A 23,180-nucleotide genomic window follows, 5' to 3' on the forward strand; every position below is an offset into this window, starting at 1 on the left:
ATCCCACAGACATTGAGGTAGTGATATCACAGATTACTTTTAACAGGATATTTAAGGAACAATTGTACTTAATACGGTTACAGAATATTGTCTACAGAAAGAGTTGTTTGGTCCAGTTGATAAATGTTAACAAAATCTGTTTAACCTTCTATAGTTTTCCATAAATGATGAGGCAATGACTGTTTTATGATGATTTGATAAACATGGTAATATGATGATATAAATATGTTTATTATTTTCATTTTAGGACACACCTGTTAAACCTGGTGAGACCCTTGACTTGAAGAACATTGTTGCCAGCAAGGTGACAGTTCAAGTCAAACCAAAAGAACCCGGAAAACCAGCTGATGTAGACAAAATAACTTTAGAAATTTGCGAAAAACCTGGTAAGTTTTGTCTCATTTACTCTAGGTTCTGTCGTTTGGTTATTAAATTTCTTTGTTGAAACACATGAGTTTGATTATAATTACGACACCGAAGACATACTGGCACGATGATTCACTGATATTTTTCTACTTGAAGCATCCTTAAAGATGCCATCAATTCATTTTGTGTAATGTCAAAAAGGAATGGGGATGAAAGAACTGGGCTGCTTTAAGATTCCACTAAGCGTTAATAGAATAACACTACTGTCAGCTTTTAATCATGCATGCCTAACAATTTTACCAGTTCCAACATTTTCTCACTTGTCTTGTATATTTGCTTCTTTCACTAGTGACAACTGGTGTTACTACTGTGCCAACTGAAACCTCTCAGCCAGTACCAACTACGAAGCCAACTCCCGAAATTACAACTACGAGAGGAACAACTGCAGGTATCTTTGATCAAATGGGTATTGTTAATATCATTTCTGGAGGGTGGCTGAAGTGTTACTGATTACCGTTAGTTTAATAACTAGAATTATTCAATTTCAAGAACAATATTAGGAGCTACGTCATTTTATGAAGGATGGGACCTAGGAATTAATGTTTTGAAGAGCTTGAGCTACACATGTATGAAAAAGAAGGAATTGTTACATGTATCTGCAGCATACATTGATGAGAAACGTTTGCTTACATTGAACATAATTTGATGAAAATTGGTGGAATTTCTTATATTTGTTTAAAGAATAATAAAAAAAGATTTGTACAGTTTACATATGCAGAGAAATTAACTTCTCAGCTTTCCGCATTATTTGTATATGTAAAATATTTTTAATCACATTTTATAACTGGATCTCATTGTATATTTTTTCAAACGGTTATCATTGTAATGAACAATTACTGATGAATACAAGAACATAGATTTGACCATGCCCCCCAAAAAATATTAAGAGAATCTTTAATTTACCTTAAGGTACAACTACGGAAGAATGTGAAAAGGTTGACATTATGGATTCCATAAGTGTTGATTTAAGTGTGAAAAAGAATGACGAAGATGTTGGTACTGATGACATCAAGGAAGACGATGACAAGAACTTACCTCTTGATGAAAACGATGTTTTGACATTGGAACCAAGCAGTCCTTCAGAAGTTGACAGCATCAACGTAAATGGAGATAACATTGATGAAGTTCTTGTCACTGTTTATGATGAGGATGGAAATCCCACAGACATTGAGGTAGTGATATCACAGATTACTTTTAACAGGATATTTAAGGAACAATTGTACTTAATATGGTTACTGAATATTGTCTACAGAAAGAGTTGTTTGGTCCAGTTGATAAATGTTAGCAAAATCTGTTTAACCTTCTATAGTTTTCCATAAATGATGAGGCAATGACTGTTTTATGATGATTTGATAAACATGGTAATATGATAATATAAATATGTTTATTATTTTCATTTTAGGACACACCTGTTAAACCTGGTGAGACCCTTGACTTGAAGAACATTGTTACCAGCAAGGTGACAGTTCAAGTCAAACCAAAAGAACCTGGAAAACCAGCTGATGTAGACAAAATAACTTTAGAAATTTGCGAAAAACCTGGTAAGTTTTGTCTCATTTACTCTAGGTTCTGGGCGTTTGGTTATTAAATTTCTTTGTTGAAACACATGAGTTTGATTATAATTACGACACCGAAGACATACTGGCACGATGATTCACTGATATTTTTCTACTTGAAGCATCCTTAAAGATGCCATCAATTCATTTTGTGTAATGTCAAAAAGGAATGGGGATGAAAGAACTGGGCTGCTTTAAGATTCCACTTAGCGTTAATAGAATAACACTACTGTCAGCTTTTAATCATGCATGCCTAACAATTTTACCAGTTCCAACATTTCCTCACTTGTCTTATATGTTTGCTTCTTTCACTAGTGACAACTGGTGTTACTACTGTGCCAACTGAAACCTCTCAGCCAGTACCAACTACGAAGCCAACTCCCGAAATTACAACTACGAGAGGAACAACTGCAGGTATCTTTGATCAAATGGGTATTGTTAATATCATTTCTGGAGGGTGGCTGAAGTGTTACTGATTACCGTTAGTTTAATAACTAGAATTATTCCATTTCAAGAACAATATTAGGAGCTACGTCATTTTATGAAGGATGGGACCTAGGAATTAATATTTTGAAGAGCTTCAGCTACACATGTATGAAAAAGAAGGAATTGTTATATGTATCTGCAGCATACATTGATGAGAAACGTTTGCTTACACTGAAGATAATTTGATGAAAATTGGTGGAATTTCTTATATTTGTTAAAAGAATAATAAAAAAAAAAGATTTGTACAGTTTACATATGCAGAGAAATTAATTTCTCAGCTTTCCGCATTATTTGTATATGTAAATTATTTTTAATCATATTTTATAACTGGATCTCATTGTATATTTTTTCGAACGGTTATCATTGTAATGAACAATTACTGATGAATACAGGAACATAGATTTGACCATTCCCCCCAAAAAATATTAAGAGAATCTTTAATTTACCTTAAGGTACAACTACGGAAGAATGTGAAAAGGTTGACATTATGGATTCCATAAGTGTTGATTTAAGTGTGAAAAAGAATGACGAAGATGTTGGTACTGATGACATCAAGGAAGACGATGACAAGAACTTACCTCTTGATGAAAACGATGTTTTGACATTGGAACCAAGCAGTCCTTCAGAAGTTGACAGCATCAACGTAAATGGAGATAACATTGATGAAGTTCTTGTCACTGTTTATGATGAGGATGGAAATCCCACAGACATTGAGGTAGTGATATCACAGATTACTTTTAACAGGATATTTAAGGAACAATTGTACTTAATATGGTTACTGAATATTGTCTACAGAAAGAGTTGTTTGGTCCAGTTGATAAATGTTAGCAAAATCTGTTTAACCTTCTATAGTTTTCCATAAATGATGAGGCAATGACTGTTTTATGATGATTTGATAAACATGGTAATATGATAATATAAATATGTTTATTATTTTCATTTTAGGACACACCTGTTAAACCTGGTGAGACCCTTGACTTGAAGAACATTGTTACCAGCAAGGTGACAGTTCAAGTCAAACCAAAAGAACCTGGAAAACCAGCTGATGTAGACAAAATAACTTTAGAAATTTGCGAAAAACCTGGTAAGTTTTGTCTCATTTACTCTAGGTTCTGGGCGTTTGGTTATTAAATTTCTTTGTTGAAACACATGAGTTTGATTATAATTACGACACCGAAGACATACTGGCACGATGATTCACTGATATTTTTCTACTTGAAGCATCCTTAAAGATGCCATCAATTCATTTTGTGTAATGTCAAAAAGGAATGGGGATGAAAGAACTGGGCTGCTTTAAGATTCCACTTAGCGTTAATAGAATAACACTACTGTCAGCTTTTAATCATGCATGCCTAACAATTTTACCAGTTCCAACATTTCCTCACTTGTCTTATATGTTTGCTTCTTTCACTAGTGACAACTGGTGTTACTACTGTGCCAACTGAAACCTCTCAGCCAGTACCAACTACGAAGCCAACTCCCGAAATTACAACTACGAGAGGAACAACTGCAGGTATCTTTGATCAAATGGGTATTGTTAATATCATTTCTGGAGGGTGGCTGAAGTGTTACTGATTACCGTTAGTTTAATAACTAGAATTATTCCATTTCAAGAACAATATTAGGAGCTACGTCATTTTATGAAGGATGGGACCTAGGAATTAATATTTTGAAGAGCTTCAGCTACACATGTATGAAAAAGAAGGAATTGTTATATGTATCTGCAGCATACATTGATGAGAAACGTTTGCTTACACTGAAGATAATTTGATGAAAATTGGTGGAATTTCTTATATTTGTTAAAAGAATAATAAAAAAAAAAGATTTGTACAGTTTACATATGCAGAGAAATTAATTTCTCAGCTTTCCGCATTATTTGTATATGTAAATTATTTTTAATCATATTTTATAACTGGATCTCATTGTATATTTTTTCGAACGGTTATCATTGTAATGAACAATTACTGATGAATACAGGAACATAGATTTGACCATTCCCCCCAAAAAATATTAAGAGAATCTTTAATTTACCTTAAGGTACAACTACGGAAGAATGTGAAAAGGTTGACATTATGGATTCCATAAGTGTTGATTTAAGTGTGAAAAAGAATGACGAAGATGTTGGTACTGATGACATCAAGGAAGACGATGACAAGAACTTACCTCTTGATGAAAACGATGTTTTGACATTGGAACCAAGCAGTCCTTCAGAAGTTGACAGCATCAACGTAAATGGAGATAACATTGATGAAGTTCTTGTCACTGTTTATGATGAGGATGGAAATCCCACAGACATTGAGGTAGTGATATCACAGATTACTTTTAACAGGATATTTAAGGAACAATTGTACTTAATACGGTTACAGAATATTGTCTACAGAAAGAGTTGTTTGGTCCAGTTGATAAATGTTAACAAAATCTGTTTAATCTTCTATAGTTTTCCATAAATGATGAGGCAATGACTGTTTTATGATGATTTGATAAACATGGTAATATGATGATATAAATATGTTTATTATTTTCATTTTAGGACACACCTGTTAAACCTGGTGAGACCCTTGACTTGAAGAACATTGTTGCCAGCAAGGTGACAGTTCAAGTCAAACCAAAAGAACCCGGAAAACCAGCTGATGTAGACAAAATAACTTTAGAAATTTGCGAAAAACCTGGTAAGTTTTGTCTCATTTACTCTAGGTTCTGTCGTTTGGTTATTAAATTTCTTTGTTGAAACACATGAGTTTGATTATAATTACGACACCGAAGACATACTGGCACGATGATTCACTGATATTTTTCTACTTGAAGCATCCTTAAAGATGCCATCAATTCATTTTGTGTAATGTCAAAAAGGAATGGGGATGAAAGAACTGGGCTGCTTTAAGATTCCACTAAGCGTTAATAGAATAACACTACTGTCAGCTTTTAATGATGCATGCCTAACAATTTTACCAGTTCCAACATTTCCTCACTTGTCTTGTATATTTGCTTCTTTCACTAGTGACAACTGGTGTTACTACTGTGCCAACTGAAACCTCTCAGCCAGTACCAACTACGAAGCCAACTCCCGAAATTACAACTACGAGAGGAACAACTGCAGGTATCTTTGATCAAATGGGTATTGTTAATATCATTTCTGGAGGGTGGCTGAAGTGTTACTGATTACCGTTAGTTTAATAACTAGAATTATTCAATTTCAAGAACAATATTAGGAGCTACGTCATTTTATGAAGGATGGGACCTAGGAATTAATGTTTTGAAGAGCTTGAGCTACACATGTATGAAAAAGAAGGAATTGTTACATGTATCTGCAGCATACATTGATGAGAAACGTTTGCTTACACTGAACATAATTTGATGAAAATTGGTGGAATTTCTTATATTTGTTAAAAGAATAATAAAAAAAAGATTTGTACAGTTTACATATGCAGAGAAATTATCTTCTCAGCTTTCCACATTATTTGTATATGTAAATTATTTTTAATCACATTTTGTAACTGGAATCTCATTGTATGTTTTTTTTCAAACGGTTATCATTGTAATGAACAATTACTGATGAATACAAGAACATAGATTTGACCATGCCCCCCAAAAATAGTAAGAGAATCTTTAATTTACCTTAAGGTACAAGTACGGAAGAATGTGAAAAGGTTGACATTATGGATTCAATCAGTGTTGATTTAAGTGTGAAAAAGAATGACGAAGATGTTGGTACTGATGACATCAAGGAAGACGATGACAAGAACTTACCTCTTGATGAAAACGATGTTTTGACATTGGAACCAAGCAGTCCTTCAGAAGTTGACAGCATCAACGTAAATGGAGATAACATTGATGAAGTTCTTGTCACTGTTTATGATGAGGATGGAAATCCCACAGACATTGAGGTAGTGATATCACAGATTACTTTTAACAGGATATTTAAGGAACAATTGTACTTAATATGGTTACTGAATATTGTCTACAGAAAGAGTTGTTTGGTCCAGTTGATAAATGTTAACAAAATCTGTTTAACCTTCTATAGTTTTCCATAAATGATGAGGCAATGACTGTTTTATGATGATTTGATAAACATGGTAATATGATGATATAAATATGTTTATTATTTTCATTTTAGGACACACCTGTTAAACCTGGTGAGACCCTTGACTTGAAGAACATTGTTGCCAGCAAGGTGACAGTTCAAGTCAAACCAAAAGAACCTGGAAAACCAGCTGATGTAGACAAAATAACTTTAGAAATTTGCGAAAAACCTGGTAAGTCTTGTTTCATTTACTCTAGGTTCTATAGTTTGGTTATTAAATTTCTTTGTTGAAACATATGAGTTTAATTACAATTACGACACCGCAGACATACTGGCACGATGATTCACTGATATTTTTCTACTTGAAGCATCCTTAAAGATACCATCAATTCATTTTGTGTAATGTCAAAAAGGAATGGGGATGAAAGAACTGGGCTGCTTTAAGATTCCACTTAGCGTTAATAGAATAACACTACTGTCAGCTTTTAATGATGCATGCCTAACAATTTTACCAGTTCCAACATTTTCTCTTTTGTTTTGTATATTCGCTTTTTTCACTAGTGACAACTGGTGTTACTACTGTGCCAACTGAAACCTCTCAGCCAGTACCAACTACCAAACCAACTCCCGAAATTACAACTACGGAAGTAAAAACTACAGGTATGTTTGATAAAATGGGTATTGTGAATATCATTTCTGGAGGGAGCCTAAAGTATTAGTGATTACCGTTAGTTCAATAACTAGAATTATTCAATTTCAAGACCAACATTAGGAGCTACATCATTTTATGAAGGGTGGGACCTAAGAATTAATGTTTTGAAAAGCTTCAGCTACACATGTATGAAAAAGAAACGAAAGATTTTGATTATAATTGAAACATTTAAGACATACTGGCATTATGTTTAAACAAAACGTTTTCAAGTTGAAGCATCATCAAAAATGCCATCAACTTTATTTTTAAAAATTAACTTTTCGATTGTGTTAAGGAACTGGGTAACCTTTTAGATTCCATTTGGCCCTTATAATACAAGGAAAGTATTGGTATCTTTTAATCGTGTATTTTTACACAGTTGCAGCATTGATCATTTGTCAGAAAAATTTACTTTTATCACTAGTGACAACTGGTGTTACCACTATGCCATCTGAAACTTCTCAGGCAGCACCAACTTCGAAGCCCGGACCTGAAATTACAACTCCAGGAGGAACAACAACAGGTGTGTTTTATAAAAGGAGTGTTCTGAATACCATTTCGGGAAGGTGCCTGATTACCGTTAGTTCAATACAAAGAATTATACTAGTCCTTGAGCAGCAAAATATGCTACATCATTTTTGAGCGATCGGGCCTAAAAATTAATGTTGTGAAGTGCTTGGGCTACACATGTATGGAAAGAAAGTGATCGTTACATGTATCTACAGCATACATTGATGAGAAACGTTTGCACACCCTGAAAAGAATTGACTGAAATAAGTGGAATTTCTGATGATTGTTAAAAAAAATAGTAATAATTTGTACAGTTTACACATGCAGAGAAATTAAGTTCTCATCTTTCCATATTATTTGTACATATAAATTATTTTAATCACATTTTGTAACTGAATCTCATTCTATGTTTTTTTTTAAAACGGTTATCAGTGTAATGAAGAATTACTGATGAATACACGAAGATAGGTTTGACCATGCCCCAGAAAGTATTTAGAGGATGAAAAATTCATTGTTTAATCCGGTCCACCTGGTCCATGCTCCCATTTTTTACTGGAGTCCGAGTTGCCCATTTGCTTTTGTTACTTTGTATGTATGAGATTAGTTACTTTATGTTCTTTTTTTGTGTATTTTTGTGTACCATGTCTGGTCTTTATACCCGGATTACATTCTTTTGATTACCGCTATAACCTTGATTCCCTAGATTACTCTTTAATATACCTTAAGGTACAACTACAGAAGAATGTGAAAAGGTTGACATTATGGATTCCATAAGTGTTGATTTAAGTGTGAAAAAGAATGACGAAGATGTTGGTACTGATGACATCAAGAATGAAGATGACAAGAACTTACCTCTTAATGAAAACGATGTTTTGACATTGGAACCAAGTAGTCCATCAGAAGTTGATAGCATCAACGTAAATGGAGATAACATTGAAGACGTCATTGTCACTGTTTATAATGAAGATGGAAACCCTACAGACATTGAGGTAGTGAGATCACAAATTTCGTTAGACAGGTTTTTTAAGAAATGTTTGTACTGATACAATATATTATATAACTTTATACACTTAATGAGGCAATTGTGTCGGTTTATAATAATGTTAATACACCCACTGCCTAGATATTTTAATCTGATTGAAATATTGAGTAATAAATGTTTTAGGATGATTTGAAAAACATGGTTATGTGCTAATATGAATATTTCTGTCATTTTAGGACACACCTGTTAAACCTGATGAGACGCTGGACTTGAAAAACATTGTTGCCAGCAAGGTAACAGTTCAAGTCACTCCAAAAGAACCTGGAAAACCAGCTGATGTAGACCAAGTGACTCTAGAAATTTGCGAAAAACCTGGTGAGTTTTGTCTCATTACATAAAGGGCCGTCTTATACTAATAGAAATCTTTGCTGAAAGAAAAGATTTTGACTATAATTTAAACACTTAAGAAATACTGGTATTATGTTTGACAAAATTTTTTCAAATTGAAGCAGCATCAAATATGCCATCAACTCTTTTCTTTAAATATTACATTTACAATGGAGTTAAGGAACTGAATAAGCGTTTACTTTCCATTTGGCCTTTATAGTACAGGAAAAGTATTGGAATCTTTTAATCATGTATTCCTAACAATTTTACACAGTTGCAGCATTTTCTAATTTGTCTCAAAAATTTCCTTTTTTTCACTAGTGACAACTGGTGTTACTACTGTGCCATCTGAAACTTCTCAGGCAGCACCAACTTCGAAGCCCGGACCTGAAATTACAACTCCAGGAGGAACAACAACAGGTGTGTTTGATAAAAGGGGTATTCGGAATACCATTTCGGGAAGGTGCCTGATTACCGTTAGTTAAATAAATAGAATTATCCTAGTTCTTGGGCATCAAAGGAGCTACATCATTTTTTGAAAGATCGGGCCTAAATATTAATTTTTCAAGAATTTCTTATATTTTTTCATATATGATAAAATTTTGTGCAGCTTACATATGCTGAAAAATCCTCTCTCATCTTTCCATATTGTTTGTACATGTATATTATTTATCACATTCTATAACTGCATTTCGTTGTATATTTTTTCAAACGGTTATTATTTGAATGAACAATTACTGATAAACACATGAACAAAGATTTGACCAACTTCGACAAAAAATATTAAGAATATCACTAATTAAATTCTCAATCTTGAAAATACTTTAAGGTACAACTACGGAAGAATGTGAAAAGGTTGACATTATGGATTCAATAAGTGTTGATTTAAGTGTGAAAAAGAATGACGAAGATGTTGGTACTGATGACATCAAGGAAGACGATGACAAGAACTTACCTCTTGATGAAAACGATGTTTTGACATTGGAACCAAGCAGTCCTTCAGAAGTTGACAGCATCAACGTAAATGGAGATAACATTGATGAAGTTCTTGTCACTGTTTATGATGAGGATGGAAATCCCACAGACATTGAGGTAGTGATATCACAGATTACTTTTAACAGGATATTTAAGGAACAATTGTACTTAATATGGTTACTGAATATTGTCTACAGAAAGAGTTGTTTGGTCCAGTTGATAAATGTTAACAAAATCTGTTTAACCTTCTATAGTTTTCCATAAATGATGGGGCAATGACTGTTTTATGATGATTTGATAAACATGGTAATATGATGATATAAATATGTTTATTTGTTTCATTTTAGGACACACCTGTTAAACCTGGTGAGACCCTTGACTTGAAGAACATTGTTGCCAGCAAGGTGACAGTTCAAGTCAAACCAAAAGAACCAGGAAAACCAGCTGATGTAGACAAAATAACTTTAGAAATTTGCGAAAAACCTGGTAAGTTTTGTCTCATTTACTCTAGGTTCTGTCGTTTGGTTATTAAATTTCTTTGTTGAAACATACGAGTTTGATTATAATTACGACACCGAAAACATATTGGCACGATGATTCACTGATATTTTTCTACTTGAAGCATCCTTAAAGATACCATCAATTCATTTTGTGTAATGTCAAAAAGGAATGGGGATGAAATAACTGGGCTGCTTTAAGATTCCACTTAGCGTTAATAGAATAACACTACTGTCAGCTTTTAATCATGCATGCCTAACAATTTTACCAGTTCCAACATTTTCTCTTTTGTTTTGTATATTCGCTTTTTTCACTAGTGACAACTGGTGTTACTACTGTGCCAACTGAAACCTCTCAGCCAGTACCAACTACCAAACCAACTCCCGAAATTACAACTACGGAAGTAAAAACTACAGGTATGTTTGATAAAATGGGTATTGTGAATATCATTTCTGGAGGGAGCCTAAAGTATTAGTGATTACCGTTAGTTCAATAACTAGAATTATTCAATTTCAAGACCAACATTAGGAGCTACATCATTTTATGAAGGGTGGGACCTAAGAATTAATGTTTTGAAAAGCTTCAGCTACACATGTATGAAAAAGAAACGAAAGATTTTGATTATAATTGAAACATTTAAGACATACTGGCATTATGTTTAAACAAAACGTTTTCAAGTTGAAGCATCATCAAAAATGCCATCAACTTTATTTTTAAAAATTAACTTTTCGATTGAGTTAAGGAACTGGGTAACCTTTTAGATTCCATTTGGCCCTTATAATACAAGGAAAGTATTGGTATCTTTTAATCGTGTATTTTTACACAGTTGCAGCATTGATCATTTGTCAGAAAAATTTACTTTTATCACTAGTGACAACTGGTGTTACCACTATGCCATCTGAAACTTCTCAGGCAGCACCAACTTCGAAGCCCGGACCTGAAATTACAACTCCAGGAGGAACAACAACAGGTGTGTTTTATAAAAGGAGTGTTCTGAATACCATTTCGGGAAGGTGCCTGATTACCGTTAGTTCAATACAAAGAATTATACTAGTCCTTGAGCAGCAAAATATGCTACATCATTTTTGAGCGATCGGGCCTAAAAATTAATGTTGTGAAGTGCTTGGGCTACACATGTATGGAAAGAAAGTGATCGTTACATGTATCTACAGCATACATTGATGAGAAACGTTTGCACACCCTTAAAAGAATTGACTGAAATAAGTGGAATTTCTGATGATTGTTAAAAAAAATAGTAATAATTTGTTCAGTTTACACATGCAGAGAAATTAAGTTCTCATCTTTCCATATTATTTGTACATATAAATTATTTTAATCACATTTTGTAACTGAATCTCATTCTATGTTTTTTTTAAAACGATTATCAGTGTAATGAAGAATTACTGATGAATACACGAAGATAGGTTTGACCATGCCCCAGAAAGTATTTAGAGGATGAAAAATTCATTGTTTAATCCGGTCCACCTGGTCCATGCTCCCATTTTTTACTGGAGTCCGAGTTGCCCATTTGCTTTTGTTACTTTGTATGTATGAGATTAGTTACTTTATGTTCTTTTTTTGTGTATTTTTGTGTACCATGTCTGGTCTTTATACCCGGATTACATTCTTTTGATTACCGCTATAACCTTGATTCCCTTGATTACTCTTTAATATACCTTAAGGTACAACTACAGAAGAATGTGAAAAGGTTGACATTATGGATTCCATAAGTGTTGATTTAAGTGTGAAAAAGAATGACGAAGATGTTGGTACTGATGACATCAAGAATGAAGATGACAAGAACTTACCTCTTAATGAAAACGATGTTTTGACATTGGAACCAAGTAGTCCATCAGAAGTTGATAGCATCAACGTAAATGGAGATAACATTGAAGACGTCATTGTCACTGTTTATAATGAAGATGGAAACCCTACAGACATTGAGGTAGTGAGATCACAAATTTCGTTAGACAGGTTTTTTAAGAAATGTTTGTACTGATACAATATATTATATAACTTTATACACTTAATGAGGCAATTGTGTCGGTTTATAATAATGTTAATACACCCACTGCCTAGATATTTTAATCTGATTGAAATATTGAGTAATAAATGTTTTAGGATGATTTGAAAAACATGGTTATGTGCTAATATGAATATTTCTGTCATTTTAGGACACACCTGTTAAACCTGATGAGACGCTGGACTTGAAAAACATTGTTGCCAGCAAGGTAACAGTTCAAGTCACTCCAAAAGAACCTGGAAAACCAGCTGATGTAGACCAAGTGACTCTAGAAATTTGCGAAAAACCTGGTGAGTTTTGTCTCATTACATAAAGGGCCGTCTTATACTAATAGAAATCTTTGCTGAAAGAAAAGATTTTGACTATAATTTAAACACTTAAGAAATACTGGTATTATGTTTGACAAAATTTTTTCAAATTGAAGTAGCATCAAATATGCCATCGACTCTTTTCTTTAAATATTACATTTACAATGGAGTTAAGGAACTGAATAAGCGTTTACTTTCCATTTGGCCTTTATAGTACAGGAAAAGTATTGGAATCTTTTAATCATGTATTCCTAACAATTTTACACAGTTGCAGCATTTTCTAATTTGTCTAAAAAATTTCCTTTTTTCACTAGTGACAACTGGTGTTACTACTGTGCCATCTGAAACTTCTCAGGCAGCACCAACTTCGAAGCCTGGACCTGAAATTACAACTCCAGGAGGAACAACAACAGGTGTGTTTTATAAAAGGAGTGTTCTGAATACCATTTCGGGAAGGTGCCTGATTACCGTTAGTTAAATAAATAGAATTATCCTAGTTCTTGGGCATCAAAGGAGCTACATCATTTTTTGAAAGATCGGGCCTAAATATTAATTTTTCAAGAATTTCTTATATTTTTTCATATATGATAAAATTTTGTGCAGCTTACATATGCTGAAAAATCCTCTCTCATCTTTCCATATTGTTTGTACATGTATATTATTTATCACATTCTATAACTGCATTTCGTTGTATATTTTTTCAAACGGTTATTATTTGAATGAACAATTACTGATAAACACATGAACAAAGATTTGACCAACTTCGACAAAAAATATTAAGAATATCACTAATTAAATTCTCAATCTTGAAAATACTTTAAGGTACAACTACGGAAGAATGTGAAAAGGTTGACATTATGGATTCAATAAGTGTTGATTTAAGTGTGAAAAAGAATGACGAAGATGTTGGTACTGATGACATCAAGGAAGACGATGACAAGAACTTACCTCTTGATGAAAACGATGTTTTGACATTGGAACCAAGCAGTCCTTCAGAAGTTGACAGCATCAACGTAAATGGAGATAACATTGATGAAGTTCTTGTCACTGTTTATGATGAGGATGGAAATCCCACAGACATTGAGGTAGTGATATCACAGATTACTTTTAACAGGATATTTAAGGAACAATTGTACTGAATATGGTTACTGAATATTGTCTACAGAAAGAGTTGTTTGGTCCAGTTGATAAATGTTAACAAAATCTGTTTAACCTTCTATAGTTTTCCATAAATGATGGGGCAATGACTGTTTTATGATGATTTGATAAACATGGTAATATGATGATATAAATATGTTTATTTGTTTCATTTTAGGACAAACCTGTTAAACCTGGTGAGACCCTTGACTTGAAGAACATTGTTGCCAGCAAGGTGACAGTTCAAGTCAAACCAAAAGAACCAGGAAAACCAGCTGATGTAGACAAAATAACTTTAGAAATTTGCGAAAAACCTGGTAAGTTTTGTCTCATTTACTCTAGGTTCTGTCGTTTGGTTATTAAATTTCTTTGTTGAAACATACGAGTTTGATTATAATTACGACACCGAAAACATATTGGCACGATGATTCACTGATATTTGTTTACTTGAAGCATCCTTAAAGATGCCATCAATTCATTTTGTGTAATGTCAAAAAGGAATGGGGATGAAAGAACTGGGCTGCTTTAAGATTCCACTTAGCGTTAATAGAATAACACTGCTGTCACCTTTTAATCATACATGCCTAGCAATTTTACAGAGTTCCAACATTTTCTTACTTGTCTTGTATACTCGCTTTTTTCACTAGTGACAACTGGTGTTACTACTGTGCCAACTGAAACCTCTCAGCCAGTACCAACTACGAAACCAACTCCCGAAATTACAACTACGGGAGGAACAACTACAGGTATGTTTGATAAAATGGGTATTGTGAATATCATTTCTAGAGGGTGCCTGAAGTGTTACTGATTACCGTACGTTCAATAACTAGAATTATTCAATTTCAAGAACAACATTAGGAGCTTTATCATTTTATGAAGGATGGGGCCTAAGAATTAATGTTTTGAAGAGCTTGAGCTACACATGTATGAGAAAGAAGGAATTGTTACATGTATCTGCAGCATACATTGATGAGAAACGTTTGCTTACACTGAACATAATGTGATGAAAATTGGTGGAATTTCTTATATTTGTTGAAAGAATAATAATACAAAAAAGATTTGTACAGTTTACATATGCAGAGAAATTAACTTCTCAGCTTTCCACATTATTTGTATATGTAAATTATTTTTAATCACATGTTATAACTGGATCTCATTGTATATTTTTTCAAACGGTTATCATTGTAATGAACAATTACTGATGAATACAAGAACATAGATTTGACCATGCCCCCAAAAAACATTAAGAGAATCTTTAATTTACCTTAAGGTACAACTACGGCAGAATGTGAAAAGGTTGACATTATGGATTCAATAAGTGTTGATTTAAGTGTGAAAAAGAATGACGAAGATGTTGGTCCTGATGACATCAAGGAAGACGATGACAAGAACTTACCACTTGATGAAAACGATGTTTTGACATTGGAACCAAGCAGTCCTTCAGAAGTTGACAGCATCAACGTAAATGGAGATAACATTGATGAAGTTCTTGTCACTGTTTATGATGAGGATGGAAATCCCACAGACATTGAGGTAGTGATATCACAGATTACTTTTAACAGGATATTTAAGGAACAATTGTACTTAATATGGTTACTGAATATTGTCTACAGAAAGAGTTGTTTGGTCCAGTTGATAAATGTTAACAAAATCTTTTTAACCTTCTATAGTTTTCCATAAATGATGGGGCAATGACTGTTTTATGATGATTTGATAAACATGGTAATATGATGATATAAATATGTTTATTTGTTTCATTTTAGGACACACCTGTTAAACCTGGTGAGACCCTTGACTTGAAGAACATTGTTGCCAGCAAGGTGACAGTTCAAGTCAAACCAAAAGAACCCGGAAAACCAGCTGATGTGGACAAAATAACTTTAGAAATTTGCGAAAAACCTGGTAAGTTTTGTCTCATTTACTCTAGGTTCTGTCGTTTGGTTATTAAATTTCTTTGTTGAAACATATGAGTTTGATTATAATTACGACACCGAAGACATACTGGCACGATGATTCACTGATATTTTTTTACTTGAAGCATCCTTAAAGATGCCATCAATTCATTTTGTGTAATGTCAAAAAGGAATGGGGATGAAAGAACTGGGCTGCTTTAAGATTCCACTTAGCGTTAATAGAATAACACTGCTGTCACCTTTTAATCATGCATGCCTTACAATTTTACAGAGTTCCAACATTTTCTTACTTGTCTTGTATATTCGCTTTTTTCACTAGTGACAACTGGTGTTACTACTGTGCCAACTGAAACCTCTCAGCCAGTACCAACTACGAAACCAACTCCCGAAATTACAACTACGGGAGGAACAACTACAGGTATGTTTGATAAAATGGGTATTGTGAATATCATTTCTAGAGGGTGCCTGAAGTGTTACTGATTACCGTACGTTCAATAACTAGAATTATTCAATTTCAAGAACAACATTAGGAGCTTTATCATTTTATGAAGGATGGGGCCTAAGAATTAATGTTTTGAAGAGCTTGAGCTACACATGTATGAGAAAGAAGGAATTGTTACATGTATCTGCAGCATACATTGATGAGAAACGTTTGCTTAAACTGAACATAATTTGATGAAAATTGGTGGAATTTCTTATATTTGTTGAAAGAATAATAATACAAAAAAGATTTGTACAGTTTACATATGCAGAGAAATTAACTTCTCAGCTTTCCACATTATTTGTATATGTAAATTATTTTTAATCACATGTTATAACTGGATCTCATTGTATATTTTTTCGAACGGTTATCATTGTAATGAACAATTACTGATGAATACAAGAACATAGATTTGACCATGCCCCCAAAAAACATTAAGAGAATCTTTAATTTACCTTAAGGTACAACTACGGCAGAATGTGAAAAGGTTGACATTATGGATTCAATAAGTGTTGATTTAAGTGTGAAAAAGAATGACGAAGATGTTGGTCCTGATGACATCAAGGAAGACGATGACAAGAACTTACCTCTTGATGAAAACGATGTTTTGACATTGGAACCAAGCAGTCCTTCAGAAGTTGACAGCATCAACGTAAATGGAGATAACATTGATGAAGTTCTTGTCACTGTTTATGATGAGGATGGAAATCCCACAGACATTGAGGTAGTGATATCACATATTACTTTTACAGGATATTTAAGGAACAATTGTACTTAATATGGTTACAGAATATTGTCTACAGAAAGAGTTGTTTGGTCCAGTTGATAAATGTTAACAAAATCTTTTTAACCTTCTATAGTTTTCCATAAATGATGGGGCAATGACTGTTTTATGATGATTTGATAAACATGGTAATATGATGATATAAATATGTTTATTTGTTTCATTTTAGGACACACCTGTTAAACCTGGTGAGACCCTTGACTTGAAGAACATTGTTGCCAGCAAGGTGACAGTTCAAGTCAAACCAAAAGAACCCGGAAAACCAGCTGATGTGGACAAAATAACTTTAGAAATTTGCGAAAAACCTGGTAAGTTTTGTCTCATTTACTCTAGGTTCTGTCGTTTGGTTATTAAATTTCTTTGTTGAAACATATGAGTTTGATTATAATTACGACACCGAAGACATACTGGCACGATGATTCACTGATATTTTTTTACTTGAAGCATCCTTAAAGATGCCATCAATTCATTTTGTGTAATGTCAAAAAGGAATGGGGATGAAAGAACTGGGCTGCTTTAAGATTCCACTAAGCGTTAATAGAATAACACTGCTGTCACCTTTTAATCATGCATGCCTTACAATTTTACAGAGTTCCAACATTTTCTTACTTGTCTTGTATATTCGCTTTTTTCACTAGTGACAACTGGTGTTACTACTGTGCCAACTGAAACCTCTCAGCCAGTACCAACTACGAAACCAACTCCCGAAATTACAACTACGGGAGGAACAACTACAGGTATGTTTGATAAAATTAGTATTGTGAATATCATTTCTAGAGGGTGCCTGAAGTGTTACTGATTACCGTTAGTTCAATAACTAGAATTATTCAATTTCAAGAACAACATTAGGAGCTTTATCATTTTATGAAGGATGGGGCCTAAGAATTAATGTTTTGAAGAGCTTGAGCTACACATGTATGAGAAAGAAGGAATTGTTACATGTATCTGCAGCATACATTGATGAGAAACGTTTGCTTAAACTGAACATAATTTGATGAAAATTGGTGGAATTTCTTATATTTGTTGAAAGAATAATAATACAAAAAAGATTTGTACAGTTTACATATGCAGAGAAATTAACTTCTCAGCTTTCCACATTATTTGTATATGTAAATTATTTTTAATCACCTGTTATAACTGGATCTCATTGTATATTTTTTCGAACGGTTATCATTGTAATGAACAATTACTGATGAATACAAGAACATATATTTGACCATGCCCCCAAAAAACATTAAGAGAATCTTTAATTTACCTTAAGGTACAACTACGGCAGAATGTGAAAAGGTTGACATTATGGATTCAATAAGTGTTGATTTAAGTGTGAAAAAGAATGACGAAGATGTTGGTCCTGATGACATCAAGGAAGACGATGACAAGAACTTACCTCTTGATGAAAACGATGTTTTGACATTGGAACCAAGCAGTCCTTCAGAAGTTGACAGCATCAACGTAAATGGAGATAACATTGATGAAGTTCTTGTCACTGTTTATGATGAGGATGGAAATCCCACAGACATTGAGGTAGTGATATCACATATTACTTTTACAGGATATTTAAGGAACAATTGTACTTAATATGGTTACAGAATATTGTCTACAGAAAGAGTTGTTTGGTCCAGTTGATAAATGTTAACAAAATCTTTTTAACCTTCTATAGTTTTCCATAAATGATGGGGCAATGACTGTTTTATGATGATTTGATAAACATGGTAATATGATGATATAAATATGTTTATTTGTTTCATTTTAGGACACACCTGTTAAACCTGGTGAGACCCTTGACTTGAAGAACATTGTTGCCAGCAAGGTGACAGTTCAAGTCAAACCAAAAGAACCCGGAAAACCAGCTGATGTGGACAAAATAACTTTAGAAATTTGCGAAAAACCTGGTAAGTTTTGTCTCATTTACTCTAGGTTCTGTCGTTTGGTTATTAAATTTCTTTGTTGAAACATATGAGTTTGATTATAATTACGACACCGAAGACATACTGGCACGATGATTCACTGATATTTTTTTACTTGAAGCATCCTTAAAGATGCCATCAATTCATTTTGTGTAATGTCAAAAAGGAATGGGGATGAAAGAACTGGGCTGCTTTAAGATTCCACTTAGCGTTAATAGAATAACACTGCTGTCACCTTTTAATCATGCATGCCTTACAATTTTACAGAGTTCCAACATTTTCTTACTTGTCTTGTATATTCGCTTTTTTCACTAGTGACAACTGGTGTTACTACTGTGCCAACTGAAACCTCTCAGCCAGTACCAACTACGAAACCAACTCCCGAAATTACAACTACGGGAGGAACAACTACAGGTATGTTTGATAAAATGGGTATTGTGAATATCATTTCTAGAGGGTGCCTGAAGTGTTACTGATTACCGTTAGTTCAATAACTAGAATTATTCAATTTCAAGAACAACATTAGGAGCTTTATCATTTTATGAAGGATGGGGCCTAAGAATTAATGTTTTGAAGAGCTTGAGCTACACATGTATGAGAAAGAAGGAATTGTTACATGTATCTGCAGCATACATTGATGAGAAACGTTTGCTTAAACTGAACATAATTTGATGAAAATTGGTGGAATTTCTTATATTTGTTGAAAGAATAATAATACAAAAAAGATTTGTACAGTTTACATATGCAGAGAAATTAACTTCTCAGCTTTCCACATTATTTGTATATGTAAATTATTTTTAATCACATGTTATAACTGGATCTCATTGTATATTTTTTCGAACGGTTATCATTGTAATGAACAATTACTGATGAATACAAGAACATAGATTTGACCATGCCCCCGAAAAACATTAAGAGAATCTTTAATTTACCTTAAGGTACAACTACGGCAGAATGTGAAAAGGTTGACATTATGGATTCAATAAGTGTTGATTTAAGTGTGAAAAAGAATGACGAAGATGTTGGTCCTGATGACATCAAGGAAGACGATGACAAGAACTTACCTCTTGATGAAAACGATGTTTTGACATTGGAACCAAGCAGTCCTTCAGAAGTTGACAGCATCAACGTAAATGGAGATAACATTGATGAAGTTCTTGTCACTGTTTATGATGAGGATGGAAATCCCACAGACATTGAGGTAGTGATATCACATATTACTTTTACAGGATATTTAAGGAACAATTGTACTTAATATGGTTACAGAATATTGTCTACAGAAAGAGTTGTTTGGTCCAGTTGATAAATGTTAACAAAATCTTTTTAACCTTCTATAGTTTTCCATAAATGATGGGGCAATGACTGTTTTATGATGATTTGATAAACATGGTAATATGATGATATAAATATGTTTATTTGTTTCATTTTAGGACACACCTGTTAAACCTGGTGAGACCCTTGACTTGAAGAACATTGTTGCCAGCAAGGTGACAGTTCAAGTCAAACCAAAAGAACCCGGAAAACCAGCTGATGTGGACAAAATAACTTTAGAAATTTGCGAAAAACCTGGTAAGTTTTGTCTCATTTACTCTAGGTTCTGTCGTTTGGTTATTAAATTTCTTTGTTGAAACATATGAGTTTGATTATAATTACGACACCGAAGACATACTGGCACGATGATTCACTGATATTTTTTTACTTGAAGCATCCTTAAAGATGCCATCAATTCATTTTGTGTAATGTCAAAAAGGAATGGGGATGAAAGAACTGGGCTGCTTTAAGATTCCACTTAGCGTTAATAGAATAACACTGCTGTCACCTTTTAATCATGCATGCCTTACAATTTTACAGAGTTCCAACATTTTCTTACTTGTCTTGTATATTCGCTTTTTTCACTAGTGACAACTGGTGTTACTACTGTGCCAACTGAAACCTCTCAGCCAGTACCAACTACGAAACCAACTCCCGAAATTACAACTACGGGAGGAACAACTACAGGTATGTTTGATAAAATGGGTATTGTGAATATCATTTCTAGAGGGTGCCTGAAGTGTTACTGATTACCGTTAGTTCAATAACTAGAATTATTCAATTTCAAGAACAACATTAGGAGCTTTATCATTTTATGAAGGATGGGGCCTAAGAATTAATGTTTTGAAGAGCTTGAGCTACACATGTATGAGAAAGAAGGAATTGTTACATGTATCTGCAGCATACATTGATGAGAAACGTTTGCTTAAACTGAACATAACTTGATGAAAATTGGTGGAATTTCTTATTATTTGTTAAAAGAATAATAAAAAAAGATTTGTACAGTTTACATATGCAGAGAAATTAACTTCTCAGCTTTCCACATTATTTGTATATGTAAATTATCTTTAATCACATTTTATAACTGGATCTCATTGTATATTTTTTCGAACGGTTATCATTGTAATTAACAATGACTGATGAATACAAGAACATAGATTTGACCATGCCCTCCAAAAATATTAAGAGAATCTTTAATTTACCTTAAGGTACAACTACGGAAGAATGTGAAAAGGTTGACATTATGGATTCAATAAGTGTTGATTTAAGTGTGAAAAAGAATGACGAAGATGTTGGTACTGATGACATCAAGGAAGACGATGACAAGAACTTACCACTTGATGAAAACGATGTTTTGACATTGGAACCAAGCAGTCCTTCAGAAGTTGACAGCATCAACGTAAATGGAGATAACATTGATGAAGTTCTTGTCACTGTTTATGATGAGGATGGAAATCCCACAGACATTGAGGTAGTGATATCACAGATTACTTTTAACAGGATATTTAAGGAACAATTGTACTTAATATGGTTACTGAATATTGTCTACAGAAAGAGTTGTTTGGTCCAGTTGATAAATGTTAACAAAATCTTTTTAACCTTCTATAGTTTTCCATAAATGATGGGGCAATGACTGTTTTATGATGATTTGATAAACATGGTAATATGATGATATAAATATGTTTATTTGTTTCATTTTAGGACACACCTGTTAAACCTGGTGAGACCCTTGACTTGAAGAACATTGTTGCCAGCAAGGTGACAGTTCAAGTCAAACCAAAAGAACCCGGAAAACCAGCTGATGTGGACAAAATAACTTTAGAAATTTGCGAAAAACCTGGTAAGTTTTGTCTCATTTACTCTAGGTTCTGTCGTTTGGTTATTAAATTTCTTTGTTGAAACATATGAGTTTGATTATAATTACGACACCGAAGACATACTGGCACGATGATTCACTGATATTTTTTTACTTGAAGCATCCTTAAAGATGCCATCAATTCATTTTGTGTAATGTCAGAAAGGAATGGGGATGAAAGAACTGGGCTGCTTTAAGATTCCACTTAGCGTTAATAGAATAACACTGCTGTCACCTTTTAATCATGCATGCCTTACAATTTTACAGAGTTCCAACATTTTCTTACTTGTCTTGTATATTCGCTTTTTTCACTAGTGACAACTGGTGTTACTACTGTGCCAACTGAAACCTCTCAGCCAGTACCAACTACGAAACCAACTCCCGAAATTACAACTACGGGAGGAACAACTACAGGTATGTTTGATAAAATGGGTATTGTGAATATCATTTCTAGAGGGTGCCTGAAGTGTTACTGATTACCGTTAGTTCAATAACTAGAATTATTCAATTTCAAGAACAACATTAGGAGCTTTATCATTTTATGAAGGATGGGGCCTAAGAATTAATGTTTTGAAGAGCTTGAGCTACACATGTATGAGAAAGAAGGAATTGTTACATGTATCTGCAGCATACATTGATGAGAAACGTTTGCTTAAACTGAACATAATTTGATGAAAATTGGTGGAATTTCTTATATTTGTTGAAAGAATAATAATACAAAAAAGATTTGTACAGTTTACATATGCAGAGAAATTAACTTCTCAGCTTTCCACATTATTTGTATATGTAAATTATTTTTAATCACATGTTATAACTGGATCTCATTGTATATTTTTTCGAACGGTTATCATTGTAATGAACAATTACTGATGAATACAAGAACATAGATTTGACCATGCCCCCAAAAAACATTAAGAGAATCTTTAATT

General features: G+C 33.5%; 1 protein-coding gene across 1 annotated transcript in view; it reads left to right on the forward strand.

The window, feature by feature from the left end:
• Positions 1-23,180, forward strand: part of LOC148603510 (uncharacterized) — a 96,704-nt gene that overhangs the window by 37,285 nt on the left and 36,239 nt on the right. Inside the window, exons 11-42 of the mRNA XM_088551441.1 lie at positions 6,090-6,352; positions 6,583-6,721; positions 7,051-7,149; positions 7,605-7,703; positions 8,417-8,679; positions 8,909-9,047; positions 9,381-9,479; positions 9,889-10,151; positions 10,382-10,520; positions 10,850-10,948; positions 11,404-11,502; positions 12,215-12,477; positions 12,707-12,845; positions 13,178-13,276; positions 13,686-13,948; positions 14,179-14,317; positions 14,648-14,746; positions 15,271-15,533; positions 15,764-15,902; positions 16,233-16,331; positions 16,856-17,118; positions 17,348-17,486; positions 17,817-17,915; positions 18,440-18,702; positions 18,932-19,070; positions 19,401-19,499; positions 20,024-20,286; positions 20,516-20,654; positions 20,985-21,083; positions 21,605-21,867; positions 22,098-22,236; positions 22,567-22,665. Of these exons, the coding sequence (XP_088407567.1) occupies positions 6,090-6,352; positions 6,583-6,721; positions 7,051-7,149; positions 7,605-7,703; positions 8,417-8,679; positions 8,909-9,047; positions 9,381-9,479; positions 9,889-10,151; positions 10,382-10,520; positions 10,850-10,948; positions 11,404-11,502; positions 12,215-12,477; positions 12,707-12,845; positions 13,178-13,276; positions 13,686-13,948; positions 14,179-14,317; positions 14,648-14,746; positions 15,271-15,533; positions 15,764-15,902; positions 16,233-16,331; positions 16,856-17,118; positions 17,348-17,486; positions 17,817-17,915; positions 18,440-18,702; positions 18,932-19,070; positions 19,401-19,499; positions 20,024-20,286; positions 20,516-20,654; positions 20,985-21,083; positions 21,605-21,867; positions 22,098-22,236; positions 22,567-22,665 (5,208 nt within the window). The remainder of the gene's footprint in view (positions 1-6,089; positions 6,353-6,582; positions 6,722-7,050; positions 7,150-7,604; positions 7,704-8,416; positions 8,680-8,908; positions 9,048-9,380; positions 9,480-9,888; positions 10,152-10,381; positions 10,521-10,849; positions 10,949-11,403; positions 11,503-12,214; positions 12,478-12,706; positions 12,846-13,177; positions 13,277-13,685; positions 13,949-14,178; positions 14,318-14,647; positions 14,747-15,270; positions 15,534-15,763; positions 15,903-16,232; positions 16,332-16,855; positions 17,119-17,347; positions 17,487-17,816; positions 17,916-18,439; positions 18,703-18,931; positions 19,071-19,400; positions 19,500-20,023; positions 20,287-20,515; positions 20,655-20,984; positions 21,084-21,604; positions 21,868-22,097; positions 22,237-22,566; positions 22,666-23,180) is intronic.

The sequence above is a fragment of the Perna viridis genome, chromosome 11, assembly GCF_037379345.1.
Source record: "Perna viridis isolate PV_CMFRI_1.1 ecotype Kerala chromosome 11, ASM3737934v1, whole genome shotgun sequence".
Lineage (NCBI taxonomy): Eukaryota > Metazoa > Mollusca > Bivalvia > Mytilida > Mytilidae > Perna > Perna viridis.